The following is a 20,502-nucleotide window of genomic DNA, read 5'->3' as shown; positions in this document are numbered from 1 at the left end:
ATTTAAGCTACAATTGTGAACACTTCTCAAAGTTTCAGATGCCATTTATCGTCATATACCATTCCTTTCTAGCTGCGCCCCCTGGAGGAATCAAACGCAACTGCATTGCCTAACGTGAACTCTCCATCGCTCCTGTGCTGGCGGGGTGTCCTCTCTCTGGCGCTATCTGCTGGTTAACGTTGATGACGCAGAGGAGCAGCAGGATGACCACCACCAGGTCATCTAAGACCCCCAAAAGGCCGCACAGGGTGGGGTCTGCTTTAATCGGACTAGATGACGATAATGATGAGGAGGAGATGGAGACCATGGTGCCCACACAGCACAGAGCCACCCGCAAGAAGAAGAGCCCAACGAGACCCTCAATGGTGCCCAGGCTGCGGACCATGAGCTGCAGGAGGAGAGGTGCGTCACACAGGTAGGCTCTTATCTGGATAGAAGGGGAAATATTGCAATTTATAGAAAATGTGAAGTTTCTTACTGCAGGTATTTCCCAAATTTTAACATTTATTTCAGAAAAGCTCATGTTTTTAACTTAAATAATGATTTGAAGTGCATGAGAAAGTGGAAAGGAAAACATGGTCCTGTACTTCAAATGCAGCTACTGTCATCTTGTGGTGTTAAAACAAGTTCTTAAAAGACGACATCGGGAGGTTGACAGCTGTTGATGCCAATGTTTATTGACCCGGTGCCAATGAGAGACGGTTATTTACTTTTGTAGACCACACACACAGTGACTATAAGCGCTAAATTGAATAGGTGCATTCACTGAAGCATTTGTGTTAATGCAACATGTTTCAAGTTTGAGTACACTGACCTGTCTCGGTGCTCCAGAATAACGTTGGTTGTAGTCCATTATTTCCCCAAGAATGTCCTTGGACTGCTGATCCGATCGGGTGTCGTTGAATAGCTGACACATGGCGCTGACCTGAGGAGTCGTTATTTTTTTTTTTATTCTGAATGTACATATAGTACGTTTTTACAACAAAGTTACAAAAATACTGTAAGAGTATATTACCTTTTGTCTACAAAGAGGACAGCTGATTGGGTCCAACCACATGCCATGTCTCCAGTAGGTGATCAAACACGAAGCTGCAATAACATGGAACTATGTTTATTGGGATTTTTATAGCAGATCCACTGAGGTTTTATTTTGTTTTTAGAATGGTGCAGTGGGTCGTATATGGCCAGCCCTGAAATAATGTGTCAAAGAGGTAAGTGGGCCATGTTAATGTGTCAGGTGTCATAAAAGGTGAAGGAAAAACACAGATGCTGAAAGATAAGATGTTTATATATACAGTATTGTTAGAATAATACCTATATAATATATTTTATTATTGTTTTTTCACATTTTAATCAAAAGTTGCATGTCCAAATGTTCCTTTCTCAAAACAGACATGTCCAAAATTGTAATATATTGTTGATTAGAATGTTCTAGATGATTCTAGATGTGGCCAGGACCTTTTTAGAGTTGTGCAAAACATGGTCATATCATTTTCCCAATGCACAAAACAATTCATATTTGTCATCAAAATCTCTTTACACAACTTCTTACAACCACTTCTTTGTGTCATTTCCATGCACCCGCTCGATAATGCCAAATGTGTCTTAACTGTAGGGTTTTTGTCATTCGCTAAATGAAGTTTTTCCCTCAGAATAATGATGGAGAGGCAGGGCAGCGTTACCATGGCAACTGTTAGTGATTAAAAAGATGGAACAGATGGTCTCTGTGATGGGGTACATCAACAGACGTCACACTGCGTGCGTGCGTGTGTCCTACCACAGAATAAATGTCCACAGTTGGTCTGGACTGGGAAGCTGGCCGTCTGCAGGCACACTGGACAGTGGCGGTCGTGCTGACTGGTTGATGGATAAAAGTGTGCAGACTTCTGCAGGAATGAATACATTATAGAGTACCAAAACGGCAATAAGAGTTATGAAGCAAGATTTAGATCAAAACTACAGTGCGACCTTGTCAGAGCCACAATAAAAGGGAGTGTCTCTTTGATATTATAGCAGCTTTACAACCTCTACGCTTGCAACCATGTTACTGTTATCCACGCAACCTGCGGCTCATGGGCCAAATATTGCCCGCATTTCATTCGGCCCTCCTTGCAATTCTAAAAACCAATCAGAGGGTCTTTCATTAGAAATCTTTTAAAAGCATGCACATCAATGGCAATGTCCTGCTGTTTGCTGAGTTCTGTGTGACAGGCACAGACAAATAAAAATGCTGGAAGCTAGCATCTGTAAAGCTGACATTTAGGGTTTTTATATTGAAACGATACATGTCATACAGTAGCTTATATGCATTACCAACATATATAATAATGCATAACACATTTTGAAGACCTATTTAGTATTTAGGACTGAGGATTAATAGATGGTCTCTCTGCAGTTAAGTAACAAAGGCCTCTGGACACTGTCTGAGGAAGTAGTAATTCAATATGTCAAAGACACAAACGGGAGTAAGGAGGGGAAGTAGAAACAACAAATCCTCACCATCCTGGGAGTGGGCGGTGGCTGCTGGTGCAGAGGACAGGCTGAGTTTTAGGCCGGCAAGACCGGGTGACCCTGACTCGCTGGACCTTGAGAAGGAAGATGGTGCGATCTGAAACCTGACACCACACCAAGATAAACACACACACACGCACACAATGTTATCATATCTGCTGCTGGCTATAGCGAGACACAATGGTAATGATGCCAACTTGTCTGATAAGCTTGATAACGCTTCCTCTGAGGCTTTATTAGGTTTTTTTTTAAGTCGCATGTCGTATGTTACCCACCACTGGACAAGATGTGTCCTGGCTGGTCCAAACACTAAACATAGCACATATTGTTGCTTAAAAAAAACACAAGAAGCTACTTTGCCAAAAAAAAAAAATGAAGGTGGAGCGCTTACATTAATACAGGACGGTTTACATTTTCACAAAGCTTCTTCCTTCACTATTCTTATTTTGGATATGTCAATGCAAGCTTCTGTCACACCTTACAATGTTTTACCTCACTAAATAGATCATCATAATATGTTAGTGCTTTATAGCAGGAGCGTGCTGTGCTGCCTTTTATAAGGACATACTGCAAAAATGGCAGTCAAAGATGCTCTATATGACAAAAGCGCTCTGCTGTTTTTAGGAATCATCTTCAGAAATGCTGCTCATAGATCCTCGATATGACAAGAGCCTTCAGCTGTTTTTAAGCACTTGCAAAAACGCAAGTCAAAGATCCTCTTTATGTCAGAAGTGCGCTGCTGTATTTTAGAATGTGCTACAGAAACACTAGGTCACACACTAGGTCACTAGGTCAAACACTAGGTCCTCTATTTTACAGGACTCTACTGTTTTTAGGAATCTACTGCAAAAATTGTCAAAGATTGTCTATATGACCAGAGCACTCTGTTTTTAGGAATCACAAAAATACTTATCAAAGATCCTTTATATGACAAGAGTGTGCTGCTGTTTTTAAGAATATACTACAAAAATGTACAAACAAAAAAAAATAACATTTAGGCTCCTCTCATTTTTACCAGAAAGCATCTTGATGATCCCCAAGACCTTTAGGGAAATACTCTGACGAGACAAAAGTTGAACTTTTTGGAAGGTGTGTGTCCCATTACATCTGGTGTAAAAGTAACTCTGCATTTCAGAAAAAGAACATCATACCAACAGTAAAATATGGCGGTGGTAGTGTGATGGTCCTGGGCTGTTTTGCTGCTTCAGGACCTGGAAGACTTGATGTGATAAATGGAACCATGAATTTTGCTGTCTACCAAAAAATCCTGAAGAAGAATGTCCGGCCATCTGTTGGTGACCGCAAGCTGAAACCAACTTGGGTTCTGCAGCAAGACAATGATCCAAAACACACCAGCAAGTCCACCTCTGAATGGCTGAATAAAACAAAATGAAGACTTTGGAGTGGCCTCATCAAAGTCCTGACCTGAGTCCTATAGAGATGCTGTGGGATGACCTTAAAAAAGTGGTTCATGCTGGAAAACCCTCCAATGTGGCTGAATTACAACAATTCTGCAAAGATGAGTGGGCCAAAATTCCTCCACAGCGCTGTAAGAGACTCATTGCAAGTTATCACAAACGCTTAATTGCAGTTGTTGCTGCTAAGGGTGGCCCAACCAGTTATTTTAGGTTTAGGGGACAATCACGAGCACGAGCAATGTAGGTTTGGATTCTTTTTATCTCTTAAAAAGTTTCAATTAAAAACTGCATTTGTATTCACTTGTGTTGTCATTGACTAATATTTAAATTTGTTTGATCTGAAAAATTTAAGTGTGACATGCATACAATAAGAAATTAGGAAGGGGGCAAACACTTTTTCACACCACTGCAGGTCCTCTATATTATTGGAGCGCTCTGCTGTTTTTAGAAATCTGAAACAAAAAAAAGAGTCAAAGATCGTCTATATGACAGAGCAGTGTTTTTAGTCATCTGCTGCAAAAACGCTAGTCAAAAGTCCCCTATATACTATTTTTCGGAATGTGCTGCAAATGTTAGGTGTTTAAGTGAAGGCCTGGTCTGATGTTTGTGTGGGGGTTTTTTAAATCTGAAAACAAACTATACCTTCTGTTTGACAGCCTAACGTGCAAATGGCCATGTGATGTATGTAAATGTAAGCGGACGGGTGTCCTAAAATGTCCTGGCATGGCGTAAAGACACTCACCTGGGCTTGGAGACGGAGCGATAGGTGTGCATGGAAAGAGGCTGATGATGGCTTGAGGAAGTAAAAAGTCAGCGTGTCCAGCATCATCTAATGAGAGTTGTAAGTTAATCATCAACCACTATCAGCTCCTCTCTCTCTCACTCCTGCAGCCTGCTGGGAAGCTTCAGTGCAGACTCACAACAGCACATAAACCTACAGCAGATTAGAGAGAAAACCATGTCAAAATGAGTATTCCCAGCGTGGGTCACATGACTGTTACGGCAAGTTCTCACCAGACGTGATCCCTCCCACGTGAAAGTAGGCTAGCGCTGACCTTGGCAATAATTTACCCAGAGTGGGGTGTGCCAACACTGAAACGGAAACACTTAGACTGTTGCTATCATAAAAGCTTTCTTTACTGCAATGGCAATGTTTTAAGTAACATTCAAAACTAAAATCAAGTAAAACTACTCACCTTTTACTGCTACCAGGACAGGTAATAGAAAGGGAACAGGAAAGCATTTGCAGAGCGATACTGTCACCTCGTGGCCTTTTATTGGCATTGCTGCAATGAAAGCATATTTACATTATTCACTTGTATGTACTATAATAGTTTGGTGGCGCTGCTAGGCTGTTGGTATGAAAGTAATGCGTGTTACACTTTTAGCACACTGTTGTTTACAGTGAACTCATCTGTACTACTAATGCTGGCTGACCGGTTTCCTCCTTACCGCTATTACAACATTGGTTCTATTGCTGCTGTGTTGTGCAATATACTTGTTAATAAACGGCCATGCTTTTCCCCTTTGCCATTACTGGTAGCCTTCTATGCCAACATCACACATGCACACAAATGGGCGACGTGACCTCCTCAACACTGCCATGTCATGAATGGTGCTAGTAAATATTGACATGACTGCCCCTCAACTCATCATGCCGCAGGTCATCTAAAAATAGCAGCAGCGCCGTGAGTGAGCCGGTGTGGGTCAGGGTCAGGGTCTGAGTCTGAGCAGAGATAAAAAGTGAGGCCATCACATTGTAATGACGGTAAGCGGAGCGACTCGCCAGGATAAAGTCCACTCTAGTGACAATCCACATTTAAGGAGGGTGTGCATTAAGCCTTTTTTTAATAAAGAATGCATGGAAATGCTGCAGTGGAACATGTTACTAAGATCTTGGATAATTATTATTCCTTGCATTGTGGATAAAATGAGCAAGGTGACATGCCGATAGAGGCCTTATCTAAATTCCTTTCTTCCTCACTTCTGTTGTATTTATGTAAACTACTCTGCTCATAATAACCTGTATGTTTTGGGTGTATTGTTATTGTTTATTATATTAGACATCAATCTTTATAAGTTTTATGGCACTTGATATACTGTGAATTATTTTATTTAAAACATTTCCTTTTAGTAGTTCAATAAAACATTTCATTTTAATATTGTTTTAATGTAATGTTTCATATTTTTTATTTGGTAAATTACATATTTTATAATGCTAATATTGACAAAGTGGTGATTATGAAAAAAAATGTATTATTCATCAGGATTGTTTTTTTCTGCTCCTATGTATAGACTGCATAGTTGTTTTTATTTATTTTGTAAATTAAATGTTATATACACTAGGTCCCCAACTTACGAACACCCGACTAGCGAACATTTGCGGATACGAACACAAGCCGACTGGTCTATATTTTATTTTATTTTGCCTTGTAGTCGCTCAATCAGTCTTTATACTGCTACTTTACATGCTTGACCAGTAGAGGGCACTGTGACATTGCTAATGGGACCAACAGAAGAAGAATTAGATGCTGGGGAAATAAAACTAAATGGAAAGCGAAATTATACAACCCGGACAGAGCGTGTGATTAAAGTTTATGAAGAGTTAATTGGCCTGCTTAATTCTACACCACCCACAGAACACTACCTCTTTTACAAGAGTCTAGACGACGATTTGTCCTTTTTTGTCAATAACTCCTCCTCCTCCACCACCAACGACGTATGCTCGGCCACTCCTCCTCAAAGGTAAATAACATTTATCATTACGTATTATTATATCACTTTTATTATTGTTTTTTTCATTAATTATCCTTGTTTAATATTACTACTGCATCCAAACTCATATTTACATACATACACATATACTGTATATGTATACACGTACATGTAGTACCTATAGCATTGGTAATATTACCTTTCCCCTACTTAAGAACAATTCGACATAAGAACGGTCGTCTGGAACCAATTGTGTTCGTAAGTTGGGCACCTAGTGTACTGTTATATATAAGTTTTATGTTAAATAAGTTTTATGACACTCCATTACTGTAAATATTTAAACCATTTCCTACTTTTTCCTGTCAGGTGAGATTTTTAATTTGGTATTTTTTCAATTTAATATTTAAATTGTTTATTTATTTATTGTTGGAGATGAAATTCTCCACAACCTACTAAAGGTCAAAGGACCACTTTGGAAAATGAATTAAGACATGATTAACGTGTTCGTTAATCCCCAGTTATGAGAAGGAAAGAAGACTCACACACCAAATTAAGTTTAAGAATTGTATTGAGAATAAATCAGACAGAATATCTCTCGCAGCTCAGAGCCCTGGACTATTTCTCTTACCATGGATGCCTTCCACCTCTCTCCCAAGGAAGAGAAAGGTCCCGATCGATGGTCCCTTCTGCTTTTTTATAGTTGTTTTTGCTCAGACCATTGGCGCCAGTCTCTCCAAAGATAACTTTCCCATGGATTCTTTGACGAAGTTGTGTGACGGCGGCAGGTGATAGTCGCTGAGCTGTTGACACTTGGGTAGCATAAACATCACATACTTTTCCCCAGTCTGTCTCAAGGCTTACTGACTTGTTTGTGCCCTTATCCGGCTGCTGGTCCCGGCTGGTCTTCTCTATGTGTGAACACTTCACTATTTCTGTTTAACCTTTGACACACTTAAACAGTTGTTCATCTACTCAGCTAATTATCTAATAAAGCATTATTTCTATAAACAACTTGTAATCACTCACTCAGTTAATTGTAAAATAGTTATATTTATACTGTGCTTATATTAAGGCACTCAGTTAATAATTCAATCAATAAACATCAATGAAAAGTTATTCTAAAATCTACTTGTAATCATTTTTTACCCACTCAGCTAACAAGTTAATAAAACAATATTATCCATTATGAATACTGGCAGACATCAATTTTTCAGTACAAGCACCATAATTATGACAAACCATCACAGCAAAATTGGGATTATTTTTACTTGACTTTTCACTGTATATTGTTAGTTTACCTCTATTTAAATCTATCCTTGATTCCTTACACATATGAATGTATAAACTTTAGCCATGATAAGCATCAAAACTCAACTACTGATGCAACGTTAAATGGAGGCGTTCGCAAGTCGCTCGTATCGCTCTATTATTGGCTGTAAAAGCTGTCAGTCTGGACGCATCTAAATCCTGATTGGATACACTGACAGAGAAACCCAAACTCGACAGCAGGTGAGGTCAAACGCTTAAGGGAAAGGAGCGGAAGAGTCTTTGTGGACAGGTGGATGAAAATATTTGAGCTTTTTATTAGCCTAAGTGGAATAAATGGACGAGAGCAGCACAGCATTGGTTGAGAGCCTCATAATATGGGTGAGCTTTTGTTTGTTATTGTTGAGTGTGCTACACAAAAACCGGTCGATTTCGACCTGCACCTGCTTTTTGGAGCTCGGGCTGGTCTTCGGGAAACATTCACCATCTGGTAACATAATGGAACTAAAGCTCACTAAAGCCTACGTACAACGACGGTTAATGAACTATAATCAACAGCAACTATGTAGTTAAATTGTGATAATTGTTAGCATAACGACGTAGCGTGCTGCAGGCTAACGTAAACGAAGGGTGCCAGGTTGGCGCTGCAGAGACAATATCCCCCCATTTTTAGAACTGTAATCCTTTCGACCAGCAGTTATTTCTGCAGTCTAGTTTTACAGTAAAGCAAATAACGTCGGCAAAAGTCACCACTTGTTCCTGTATAAGTAAATATATGTGTAGTAAAGCTATTCCTTGTGATCGACATACTATGTTTTTGTAATTAAGTTATTATTTCATTAACGCATTGTTGATCAACAAGATGTGCTAAGTAGGGCAGGCTGTTTAATCCTGGTAAGAATTTAACTGCGGGTTTTAGTTTGAAGGTTACCCACAATTAACTTGAGACGCTTGTTTTATTCACTATGCCTTTTTTTTTACTCAAATTGTTACATTCTGTTATATTTTTACTCCATCTACACTCACTGAAGATAATGACCAAACTTCTATAACATTGTTGATAAAACATTGAATCATTACCTGTACTTTGTATGAATATTTTACTTCTCAGCTGCAGACCTTCAACACCTCTGCACGGTGCAGTACAGCAGAGGACCTGACCACTGGAGCCGCTATATCACAGGCCCTACATCAAATGTGAGAGAACACACATAAAGAATGTTTTGCAAATGTGTTACATGCACAAACTGTCACTATCATTAAACCTTTATTAGCTTTCATTAGCTGTGCAGTACAGTGTTTCCAGTAATATTTTAGTGTTTGGAACTGTCATACAAGTGGAAAAATAAGTTAATTGCTGGATAATAAAAGTAAAGTAAAACTACTCCCCCTTTGAAGACCTCGCTTGACAGATGTGATGAAGATGGAACAAGACACATGCAGCTAAAGAAAAAGCAAAACATTCACAGTTGTGTTGTTGTTTGCTCATCTGAGGTCTATTCAGGTATGCAGAGGTCTCAAGTGACTTCATGCATGAAGTTTTGAGCAACTTTTCCCCAAGAACGTTTGATCCCATTACATATCAGCTCCCTATTCTGCAAAAGTGACTTTTTAATGATGTCCTAACAGCAATATGTTTCTCTATAGGCTGTTTTATAGCACCAAGGGTGGAAAACATAATCTATCATCACCTACAGCTGTTTGCACCACTTTTGAAAGAAGAGGCGCTCAAACGCTCGCTTATGAAGTTGCGGCTTTTCATGACGTTATGAAGGAAAAAAACCTCCCTTCTCCTGGACATGATTCCACATCCTAGATAGATGAGTCCACCCCATGTATGCGCCCACCACTTTCTAAAAAAAAAATAATAATAATAATAATAATTAAAAAGCAGGCCTCACTACACATCTTAAAATGCAGTGTGGAGCTCTGCTAGTGTTACCTTTCCCACTCTGTCATATATGGCATCTATAACGTTGGCGTTACAGTGTATATTGTATGTAAAAAAAGTGTATAAAGTTCTCAATGGCGCTGGAGACGAGCATGGACAAACACAGCTCATTAGCATTAAAGCTACATACACACAAAACAGCGTGTTCCTAGCAGCGCTTACTAAAAGCACTTTTGAAATGGTCAAATTTTCACCATTAAGGCTAGATTTGAAGGTGGGCAACACACCTTATGAAATTTATTTTGAAACGCAGAAAAATAGTAGAATATGGTAGGTTAAATTTCAGTGCCGTGTGTCACACAGAGACCCATCATGGTTCACTGACGGCTGGCTCACTCGCATCAAAACCGACGTTGAGGACAATTGGAGACTGAAGGTAGAGAGGGCAGTCTGTCGTCTTTGTGCTTTTATCATCTTCTGCTCCCTGCCCCCCTTCCTAGTGTGCTAAATCCTCCGTATGCTTGATTCCTGCCCAACTCTCCTTGCAACTGACCTCCTCCCTCCACCGGGGGGGGGGCTGCTGCTGCTCCTGGTTTAACCTGCACTCTGAGACTCCTCTGCCATGTATGTGTGTCTGCTAGATGTAACACCAATTGCAGTGCATGTCTATATCGCTCCCTCCCTCCCTCATGCCTTTCTTCTCTGGAAGTGCATAACTACATGACGTGTGTGTGTGATCTCCTCAGCTCAACAACCTGAAGAAGATCCTGCAGATGGTGCTGGAGTACTACAATGAGGTCTGTCCACATGGCACCTCTCTGCTGTTATATGATGCATTCATTGAGTTCACGAGGGCAGTGAGGCATGCGTTGTGTTGTTGGCAAGAGGCACAAGAGCCCTGCGTAAAGAAAATAAGCATTGTGGCCAGAGCTAGGATCAAGTCTGGTATGCGTTAATGCTGTGGCACCTCCAGGAGTGACACATTTTGGAAACCAACCAAAAAAACTGGGGAGTTCAAACAATCACTATGCTTGACTTCATGCAAACCAACAGAAAATTCTCTGAGCCTTCCACTCAGTGAGTATGGACAAAATAAACTCAAGTCTGGTCTTTTAGGTCTTGGTACAGGGCCTCTCTGACTTCCCCCTGCCAGACGTGGCCCTGGTGGCGGAGCATTCAGCCCCTGTTGAGCTGGGGAGGCTGCTGCAGCTCGTTCTGGGTTGCGCCGTCAAATGTGAACGCAAACAAGGTACAGAGCTCACATTCCTTCAAGTCTTGCACAGACCAACAAGCAAACGGTTTGAATCTTCAAAGCTGCAGAAATGACAAGTTGTCCTCCCTGTCACCAGAGTACATTCAGATCATCATGACGCTGGAGGAGTCCGTGCAGCACGTTGTCATGGCGGCCATCCAGGAGGTCAGTGTCTCCCTCACACTATCATGACCTCAAAGAACCCCTCTGGAACTGATTGACATTATTGAAGGATTTGCAGGTCAGTGTAACGACAATCGTGGTGACTTGTCTCCTTTTTCAGCTCCTAAGTAAAGAGACCATGACCCCCTTTGGAGTGGAGCTGTCAGGGGACCTGGAACAGCAGGTCAGTGCTGTTATTATAGTAGTATTATTGTTTAGTACTAATCGGGGAGGGGGGGACGGGACATAAAATCACCTTAATTTAGACAAATCCTATTTTACTTTTCCAAAAGAACATATATCACTCATGAAACTTAGAGGATGAGACGACTTCTTTAAGAAGGCTTTGGATAGGAGAGTACATTGGTGGAGCCCTAGCAGGACTTCCAGGTAGCACATGCTGTGAGAGAGCAGTCGGCGAACCCAGTGGCTTCCAACGCTGAGAAAGGCTGGTCATCTCATCTGATTAATTCAATTATTTTTCGGGTTATTTGCTTAGCCTTCTGACTGTCACACACATACAGGCGAATGTTGTCCAGGGTCTGAAGATCACAACGTGAGCATCAAAAACTCACCATACTCTGTCAAGTATTAAATTGAAGCTTTTTAACGTGCTACCCCCACGAGATATTTTTCATGGCATTTGTTGGTAGGTAAGTTCCACATAGCAGACATGTTTGTTTTCGTTTAGCACTCCTGTGCAGTGTGAAGGAAAGTGGAGGAGGATGCTACCCAAGACACTACACTGCACGCAGAGATCACGACAGGCTGCAATAGCACTAGTCACAGGTGATGGCCTTTTGTGATCAGCGTTAAAAGGCATATATTGGCATATGCCAATCACATGCGTTTTCACTGAAATCGGGCAATACTGATCGGTGGCCGATCGATCGGAGCATCTCTCCTGGAAATAGTCCATCAAGTCATAAACATTGCACCCTCGCTCACTCTACAGCAAATTCATGCACGTAATAAGTTAATTTAAAGTTAACAAAATGATCAAACATACAGATTCAACATCTGTAGGTGGGAGATGATAGGTTTTTCTCACGTTTGGTGCACACAAACACACATTACCATCACTGTTACAATGTTTGAAAAGTTGATTTTGCCCGATAGGGGACCTTCAATTGGGAGAATCTCTCTAAATGTGCTGAGCTCCAGTTTCTTTACCAGTTCTTTCCACAGTTGAGGTAGTGCTGTTCATCTTTACTGGTTGAGACTCACAGCACCTCTGCTGGTTGCAGCCAGGCGGTGCACCCCATTAGCTTCAATACATGGATCATGTTGGTTTGGAGAATGTAATATCATTCAGCTCGTCTTCTGTGTGTGCAGCTCAGAGAGGCTCTGAAAGAACTGCATGAACTTTCAGCAGAGAAGGAAGCACTATCCCAACGCTGCCAGGAGCTGGACCAACAGGTGAATGCACATGTCCTACACACACTCTGTGCCTGATTGGCAGCACCTGGGGGTACCAGAAGCTCAAAATAAGAGTCAATAGCAACAGCAATAGAAGCTGTTTGGCACTGGGAGAGATTAGGCACATCTTTAGGCAGGCAAACTTTCAGCAGAGAAGAAAGCACTATCCCAACACTGCTAGAACCTGGAACAACAGGTGAATGCACAACACCGACACACACACACTGGCCTCTGGGTCAGTATAAAGAGGAATTACGTAATTTGCCGTAATGCTTGAGTCCATTGTATGGAGCTGCTGTGGCAGAAGGACTGTGAGCTTACAGTCTGGACTCTGCTGGCTCTCGTCCATGCAGCGCCGCCAGCCTCCGGGCCTGAGCGCGCTAAAGGACACGCTGCATTTTGCAGACAGGTACTGATCCAACAACTGTCTTCAACTGGACTCTCGACAGATTGTGTTGTGTTTGCCGCGTGGCCCGGCTCCGACTGCTGCCAGGTAAGTCCAATGTATCTGTGCCCGTCAAGCCAAACTAAACCCTAATTCTTTTTTTTTTTTTTTTTTTTAAAGCTGCTTGCAATGTTGATGCTAACTCAGCTAACAGGTGGCTCCATCAGGACGTTGTGTGTACAGAAATAAATTCTCTGTGACAATGTTTTAAAAGATGGGTTTCATAACCCCTGTGAACTCCTCACTGAAACCGCGCAGCACCTCCAATGAAGCAAAAAGGTTTTTTCTTACTGTAGTTTGCCATTTTATTTATTTGTCCTGCCTGATTAAATTCTAATTCAAAGAATGGAGCATAACTGCTTTAATGACTTTCCGTGAGGTGCAAATATTCTAAAAATGTTTGAAGTTCCTGCCTGTTTGCACAGGATATTTCAATGTCAGACAAGTAATCGAGTAGGTTGCAAAGTACTAGCGAGGGTAATGTGGGCTAACTAACATTGTGTCTGTGCATGGATTAACTGCACTCTGTGTATTAACCACTGCACTCAATCGTTTACAAATACAACATACTGTCACGTCCACTTCACCCACTTAATCTTCTCTGACAGGTGGCCATTCTCCAAGAAGAACGAAATAGTCTATTGGCCGAGAACGACGTCCTAACCGACCGAGCCAATCAGCTGGATACCTTTGACGACCCAAACACGCCCTCGGGCAGGAAGTACACTCAATTACAGCAGCAGCTTGAGGCGCTGCAGGAGGAGAGCTTCCGGTTGGTTCGACACGTTATTAGGATGATGGCACCGCAGCGGGGAAATTAACTAAACAAAACAAACTCTCCTCCCTTTTTTTTTTTTTTTTTTAGGCTGGAGGCTGCAAAGGACGACTACAGGATCCATTGTGAAGAGCTGGAGAAGCAGCTGGTGGAGATTCAGCACCGCAACGACGAGCTCACTAGCCTGGCGGAGGAATCCCGAGCACTCAAAGACGAGTTGGACGTTCTGAGGTTTGTCTTTTGACATTGTTCACATTCGAGTAGGGTGCAGGTGCAGCAACAGGTGTGACTGGGCTAAATATGTTGCAGGCAGCATGCAAACATCCTTGGTGATTTGCTCAACTGATTTATGAGGGATGGCCAGTTTGTCGCAATCGTGGTGGCTCATTTGTTTTGTCCTGTGCGCTTTAGGAACTGTTCAGACCGAGTGGTAATGCTGGAGGCTTCGGTGGAAACTTATAAGCGAAAGCTGGAGAACCTGGGGGACCTGAAGAGGCAGATGAAGCTGCTGGAAGAAAATAACATGATCTACATGCAGAACACCGTCAGCTTGGAGGAGGAGCTACGCAAGGCCAACGCTGCCCGTGCACAGCTGGAGACATACAAGCGACAGGTAGTGTCTGGTGGGATGCATTGTGGTCGCCAGCAGCTACACACGTGTGATGTGCTCCCTGCCAGGTGCAAGAGCTCCATAGGAAATTGTCAGACGAGACGAGGCGAGCAGATAACCAGGCCTATGAGATGAAGAAGTTGGAGGAGAAGCATGAGCTGGTGATGAAGGAAAAGGAGGTGAGACATGCTGTGGAGCAGGAGTGCCCTAACTTTTTCCACCGAGGGCCGCATGCTGAAAAATTCAATGATACATTTTGCGCATTAAAGTTGCTAAAACAAATCCAATGAAGGTCACTATATGATAAAGTCTCAACATGTCCACATTTTAGCTTTGTGTTAGGAAGCAAATTAGTGTAACATCTAATCATATCTCAATTTTTACAACATGCTGAGGGCCGAAAATGGCCCCCGAGCCGCGCTTTGGTCACCACCCCCAACGCATGTATTCATTTCTTTCTCAACCGCCAGCGGATCATCATCGAGAGAGATTCTCTGAAGGAGATCAACGAGGAGCTTCGATGCACCCAAGCTCAGCAGCACCAGCTCTCCCAAGCAGGTAACATCACTGCAGGGATGTTGCTTGTCCGTCAATCTGTATGTTCTCACGCCCACACGCTCTCTATGCAGGCATGCTCCCATCCAGCAGCCCCAGCCACGACAACCTGGCAGCAGAGTTAATCCCCATTGAGCACAGGTAAGCACCCTCACTGACTTTCTCCAACCGCTGTTTTCCATCCGTGTGTGTGACCGCTGAGTTTATTTGTGGCAAGAGAGAAGTTCATCAGGCTTCAGCATGAGAACAAGATGCTGAGAGTGCAGCAGGAGGAGTTTGAGAGGGAGAAGATTGCCTCTCTGCAGTTTCAGCTGGAGGAAGCTCACAAGACCCGCAGCGAGTTGGACACAGAGAATAGGTTAGTGGGCTCCTTAATCTATGTTGACTCTCATTATGCATTTAAGATACTACCCGTTTATGTCGATGCCCTAAGTGGATGTTGACATAACCAAAACTAGTTATTGCTTGCAATTTACTTGTGACTTTGGTCAGATACATAAAGAGAATGATGAGGGATTTTTCAACCTACGGCAGTTTGTTGACATGGTTTTCCTCCATTTGTGTATATTTGTATACACTTTATTTATTTATTTATTTATTTATTTATTTATTTATTTATTTATTTGTATTAATGTCTCTTCTGTTGTTGTTGTTTAATTTATTGGTATATATGTTTATGTTTCTTATGTTCTTATTCTTTCTTGTGTTTTCTTTCTTTTCTTGGGAGAATGAACAGAATAAGATTTTCATTGCATAGTAGAACTGCTGTTTTACCATGCACATGACAATAAAACTCTCTTGAATCTCTTGAATCTTGAATATTTTTTGAAGCATGTACGGACGCATGCTGGCCGATCAGTCTTCACTGATTTCTGAAATTTTGGGGGATCGGCAATCAGCCGATCCTTACATATGAAACCGAGCTTATCCACCTCTCCGCCAAAGGTCTGAAAGTCAGTCTTACACACCGTTTACGGTACATTTCATCAGATATTGAATGAATATAATTATGCATGTGACTAAATAAAAAGCATTAGCATCTTGATTTTCATTCTTCCTGCATGTGTCCTCTCCAGGTTGAGTCGAGAGCGCATCAGCGAGCTGCAGCAGCAGGTTGAGGACCTTCAGAAGGCCCTGCAGGGTCAGGCAGTCAAGCCCGATGATGTGAGTGTGCCGGCAGGCTCTGGCAGACGTCCAGAAGGGCGGTCCCACAGAGATCCTCTTGTTAGGCTGTCACACTGTGGTGAAAGTTGATCTGTTGCTTTTGATACTGTGAAATTTGACTTGACATTAATTTGTCAAGTCATTTACTTGTTTTTCAGTCCAACCTGAAGCGGAAACTCGACGCTCACATGTAAGTTTCAGTCACTGTCAGGTTGGAAATCAGACTGGGTTTCTTCAAGCTGAGCAGCCATGCTTGTTTTCTCAGGGTCCAACTCAACGAGGCTCAGGACGAAATCATGAAGAAGAAAGAGCTGCTGGAAGACCTGCAGCCTGACAACACTCAAACCTGTAAGTGTGACGTCGCCACCACGAGAAGCAGCCAAACGCTGCTGCTAACAAATTCAATTATTTGGAAGCTCTGAAACTGGATGAGCTAATGGCCGCTCTGAAGAAGAAGGACGATGACATGAGGGCCATGGAGGAGAGGTACAAAATGTACCTGGAGAAAGCTCGCAATGTGGGTCCCTTTTTGGAATTTTTAAGTGGCGGTTACACTTGCACACATTTTGCCTCTGCATTGTCCTGCAATTTGCCATGGCAGTACATGTCATTATATATTTATGGAACGCCTGAAAAGCATGAAGACTAATTTACGCACTGTTTGTCTTCCCATTGTGCATAAATTACGCACTTGGCACTCAATTCATCACCGAAAATGGTGTGCATTATATACTTTATTTACAAGTACTGTTTACGTCTCGTGCATGACAATAGTACCCATGGAAGTTATCCCATTCATGTGAATGAGACACGCTTTGATATGTTTAGGCATAGGTTGCAGCGCATTCACAATTAGTTTGTGGAAATTATGCCTGCCACAGATTTCGAATGTTTGAAAATTTTCTTTGCGCACTGGCACACTGCCCCGCACAGTTTACATACTTCACGCCTGTTTACCACAAATGTACTCTTGTCACGCAAAATTGTGTACCACTGCGGGGATAAAATGAGTGCAAGTGTAACCGTGGCTTTACTCCTCGTTCATGGTACAGATATGTGAGACTTTTTCCGTCCCCGCTTGTAGGTTATCCGAGCACTCGACCCAAAACTGAATCCTGCCACCGCTGAAATCCAGGCTCTGAAGAACCAACTGACAGACAGGGACAAGCAGATCCTCAACCTGGAGGTAATTCTGCTTTTTGTGTCATTGTGACGTCCCTGATGTACGGTATTGATTATAAATGATATAAGAACCCACTGAATCTCACAGCGAGACCTAAATAGTCCAAGAAGAATCCACAATGCCTGACGTCCTTCATTGTCCTAAGTTTACTTACTCTTTGCTAATTTAATGTCCATGTGACATCATCATATATCAGTGTTTGGTGTCCTCAAACATTTACAATTTTGCCTCCTAGCGTCAGTGTGAGCAGGCTCGACTGCGAGAGTACGAGGAAAAGCTGATAGTCTCTGCCTGGTACAATAAGGTAAGGTCAAAGCTGTGATTCTGAAGCCACCGCCCGCATTTGCCCCCACGCTGCATTACAAAGAAACGCTGTCTCCTCAGAGTCTGAACTTTCAGAAGCTGGCCATTGAGACACGTCTCGGAGGCCGCGCCACCTCCACGCTGTCCCCCGGCCAGTCCTTCTTGTCCCAACAGCGCCAGGTTTCCAGCGCCCCTCGCCGGGCACTCTCCATCAGTGTGCCAAGCGCCACCTCCAAGTAGAGTTGCTCAGAGCCACGTGCCTCCCCCTTTAGAGTAGTTCAGGGACTGATCCCACACTCAAGTGACCTTAAACACATCACACCGACTGGGGGGGAGACGGTTGAGCACTTGAAACACTTAAGTTTACCTGCCTGATCCGACATCAGCAGGTGACTCACACGACCCAACTGTGCACATCAGGAATATTTCACATGCTGCCAGCAGACTGAACAGAACTTTGTCAAGGTCCCGTAATACACTGAATGTGATTTTAATCGTGTGTGTGTGTGTGTGTGTGTGTGTGTGTGTGTGTGTGTGTGTGTGTGTGTAGGATTTACTATGACTGTTGATACATTTGGTGCTGGCCACCAACTGCTTACATGCACTAGTATGTTGCTTTAAAAACAATAATAAAAATAAATCTGGGAAGCTGAAAGTCTAAGGCTGTGTCTCAAATGGAATACTTCCAACAGTACGCTCCAGTGTGTACTTGTACATCTCAATATAAATTCAAATGTATTTCAGCAGTTCAATTCAAACAAAGGATATCAAAGAGTTATTGCGAGAACGTGATTGTTACCTCCGCTTCTAATCTACACATCTACTACACACTGAAATGTCTCGAAGGTATTTCTTTAATTTTGATGATTTTTAGTGCTGCAGCTCATACAACTCCTACAATCGGTATCTCAAAATTGCAAAAGTTTATCGGAAACTACTAGATTGAGCTCTCATCAAAAAAATAAATGCAAAAAATTCCTGAGCTTTTATTTAGGCATAGTTTGAATTGAATTCTTGAACTCAAATACATGCAACTCTTGCACAATACTTACATTTTTTTGAGACACGTGTATTCAATGTACTGCATACTCCCTGAGTTCCTGAGGGCACACGTTTTGACAGTGAAATGCTGTCCCCTATCCATTTACAGTCGTTGCACACTTCACAATATCTTCTATCCTTTTTTAATGGTGAATTGCAACCACTGAAGTTATGCAGTGCAGCCAAGATGGCCATGATTCACGTGTATGAATTGAGACACAACCTTATGACTAACAATCAGAAGCTTAAAAAAACCAGCATGAAACACCATTGACCTTTCATTTGTTGTAAATGGTATTAGCTGCAATCATTTTCACACCAGCATTTGATGTCCGAAGCAGGTCCAGCTAATTCGTACTTTAAATTGTTGTGGCGCAGTGAGTTTTTAATCGGGTTTTCAGGTTGCGTGATGTTATTCTTGAAGGGTTTCTTTATTTGCTTTAAACACCCGGAGGCAACCTTGTGTCAGGAAATGTTCCTAATCAGCATAATGTGTATTGTTTGGTGAGGCATTTCTATAATTACTGTTAAGATCAGGTAGCACAGCGCACAGGATGTAATGGAAAAATATATCAAATATGCTATGGAATTTAATATTTTAATGCAAAAAGACTAATAAATATTTTTCCCAAACTTTGTGTCCATGTGTGCATTTTGTAACAGAAGGTGAATGTTAGTCCTCTACTTTTTCATCTTGTCCAGGAAATTCATGGCAGCATCCTTTTTATCAATTGTGAATTTGTCAAATGGGGAATACTTAAATCTCACATCCTGTTTCTCAATGTACAACTCATACAAAGTTGGCCAACTTGTCACTAAGTCTGTGAGGGGAAATTAAGAGTAAATTGACATAAAAGCACTTTTCAAGCATCTTAGATAGTTTACCAGTTCCACAGAAACGTGTGTTTGACTTTGACTTGATTGCCTGGAAGAAAAAAACAGTACAGAACTATGGGTTGATCCACAAAGTTGTCACAATGGATTCCGTCAACCATCCAGTGGCCCCACACCAACACCAACCTTTCAAGGCAGTGATGGCCAGATCAATTCCAAAGTACAAGTGTTCCTTGGGTTACAAATGAGTTCCATCCCTGAGTTTTGGTGTGGTTGGAAGTTAAATAAACACCTAAGTCACTCACACTGTATGCAGGGCACATGAAGGACATCAAATACAGGAAGAAGATGAAATACTTTTTAATAATTAATCCCTGTGGTTGTCTGGCACACTCGAAGGGGCGTTGCAAATGGGGGAGAGAACTTAATTGAGAGGAGGTCCACTACACTGCTAGTTATCACAGATGATCCTTTCAAAAATACCCTCGTTATCTGTTTTACGATGCCTAATTTCACTTCACCTTTCAATTTCTTCCTACTCCTTTTCGGACATATGCATGTTCGAAATAAATTAAACCAAACCAAACCAAACCAATCCTTTCAGTATATTCGATATCGATATTATTTTTGGCATAACATGTGGAGTAACCTCATGTGAAGCCTATGAGGAGCCATACTATAAATGTATTTGATTTATGCAACCTCTTTTGAGTAAACTTTGAATATCATTTTAGAATCTCATTGCTGAGCCGACTGTCCTGGTTTTCGGTCATCAAAATATGGTCACCCCATAAGTGATCCAACAAAGTTTGAGTACAGGGTGTGACTGTAAATACTCAGCTATGTGATATGTGTTTCATTTGAATAAATTAGCAAAAACAACAAACCTTTTCTTCCACCTCGTCACTATGGCCTATTGTGTTGACAAGCTTGCAGGAAAAGGGTGAAGTGAAACCAG

The 20,502-nt window shown here is 41.9% G+C and overlaps 2 protein-coding genes across 4 annotated transcripts; one reads left to right on the top strand and one right to left on the bottom strand.

Moving 5' to 3' along the window:
- Nucleotides 1–25: 25 nt before the first annotated feature.
- On the bottom strand, nt 26–4,817 carry si:dkey-183n20.15 (RING-HC_RNF170 domain-containing protein). Of its 2 annotated transcripts, none has more exons than XM_054790512.1 (6): nt 4,672–4,817; nt 2,500–2,615; nt 1,778–1,886; nt 1,016–1,089; nt 815–925; nt 26–427 (listed from the first exon to the last, which is right to left on the bottom strand). In XM_054790512.1, the coding sequence occupies exons 2-6, from the start codon at nt 2,500–2,502 to the stop codon at nt 110–112; spliced, it is 615 nt and encodes a 204-aa protein (XP_054646487.1). In that variant the 5' UTR covers nt 2,503–2,615; nt 4,672–4,817; the 3' UTR covers nt 26–109. The 2 variants fall into 2 exon arrangements, with proteins under 2 accessions (XP_054646487.1, XP_054646488.1); XM_054790513.1 differs by having other exon boundaries at nt 26–388.
- A 3,319-nt stretch (nt 4,818–8,136) lies between these two features.
- hook1 (hook microtubule-tethering protein 1) lies at nt 8,137–19,325 on the top strand. Of its 2 annotated transcripts, XM_054790488.1 has the most exons (22): nt 8,137–8,291; nt 9,022–9,107; nt 10,165–10,237; nt 10,548–10,598; nt 10,918–11,050; nt 11,151–11,218; nt 11,337–11,399; nt 12,551–12,634; nt 13,688–13,851; nt 13,945–14,085; nt 14,266–14,467; nt 14,533–14,643; nt 14,935–15,022; nt 15,094–15,160; nt 15,237–15,377; nt 16,096–16,183; nt 16,342–16,373; nt 16,449–16,531; nt 16,600–16,700; nt 17,268–17,369; nt 17,602–17,670; nt 17,751–19,325. In XM_054790488.1, the coding sequence occupies exons 1-22, from the start codon at nt 8,247–8,249 to the stop codon at nt 17,907–17,909; spliced, it is 2,151 nt and encodes a 716-aa protein (XP_054646463.1). In that variant the 5' UTR covers nt 8,137–8,246; the 3' UTR covers nt 17,910–19,325. The 2 variants fall into 2 exon arrangements, with proteins under 2 accessions (XP_054646463.1, XP_054646464.1); XM_054790489.1 differs by lacking the exon at nt 8,137–8,291 and having other exon boundaries at nt 9,028–9,107; nt 10,165–10,425.
- Nucleotides 19,326–20,502: the final 1,177 nt, after the last annotated feature.

The sequence above is a fragment of the Dunckerocampus dactyliophorus genome, chromosome 10 (assembly GCF_027744805.1).
Source record: "Dunckerocampus dactyliophorus isolate RoL2022-P2 chromosome 10, RoL_Ddac_1.1, whole genome shotgun sequence".
Lineage (NCBI taxonomy): Eukaryota > Metazoa > Chordata > Actinopteri > Syngnathiformes > Syngnathidae > Dunckerocampus > Dunckerocampus dactyliophorus.
This window is presented reverse-complemented; position numbering and strand designations above follow the sequence as displayed.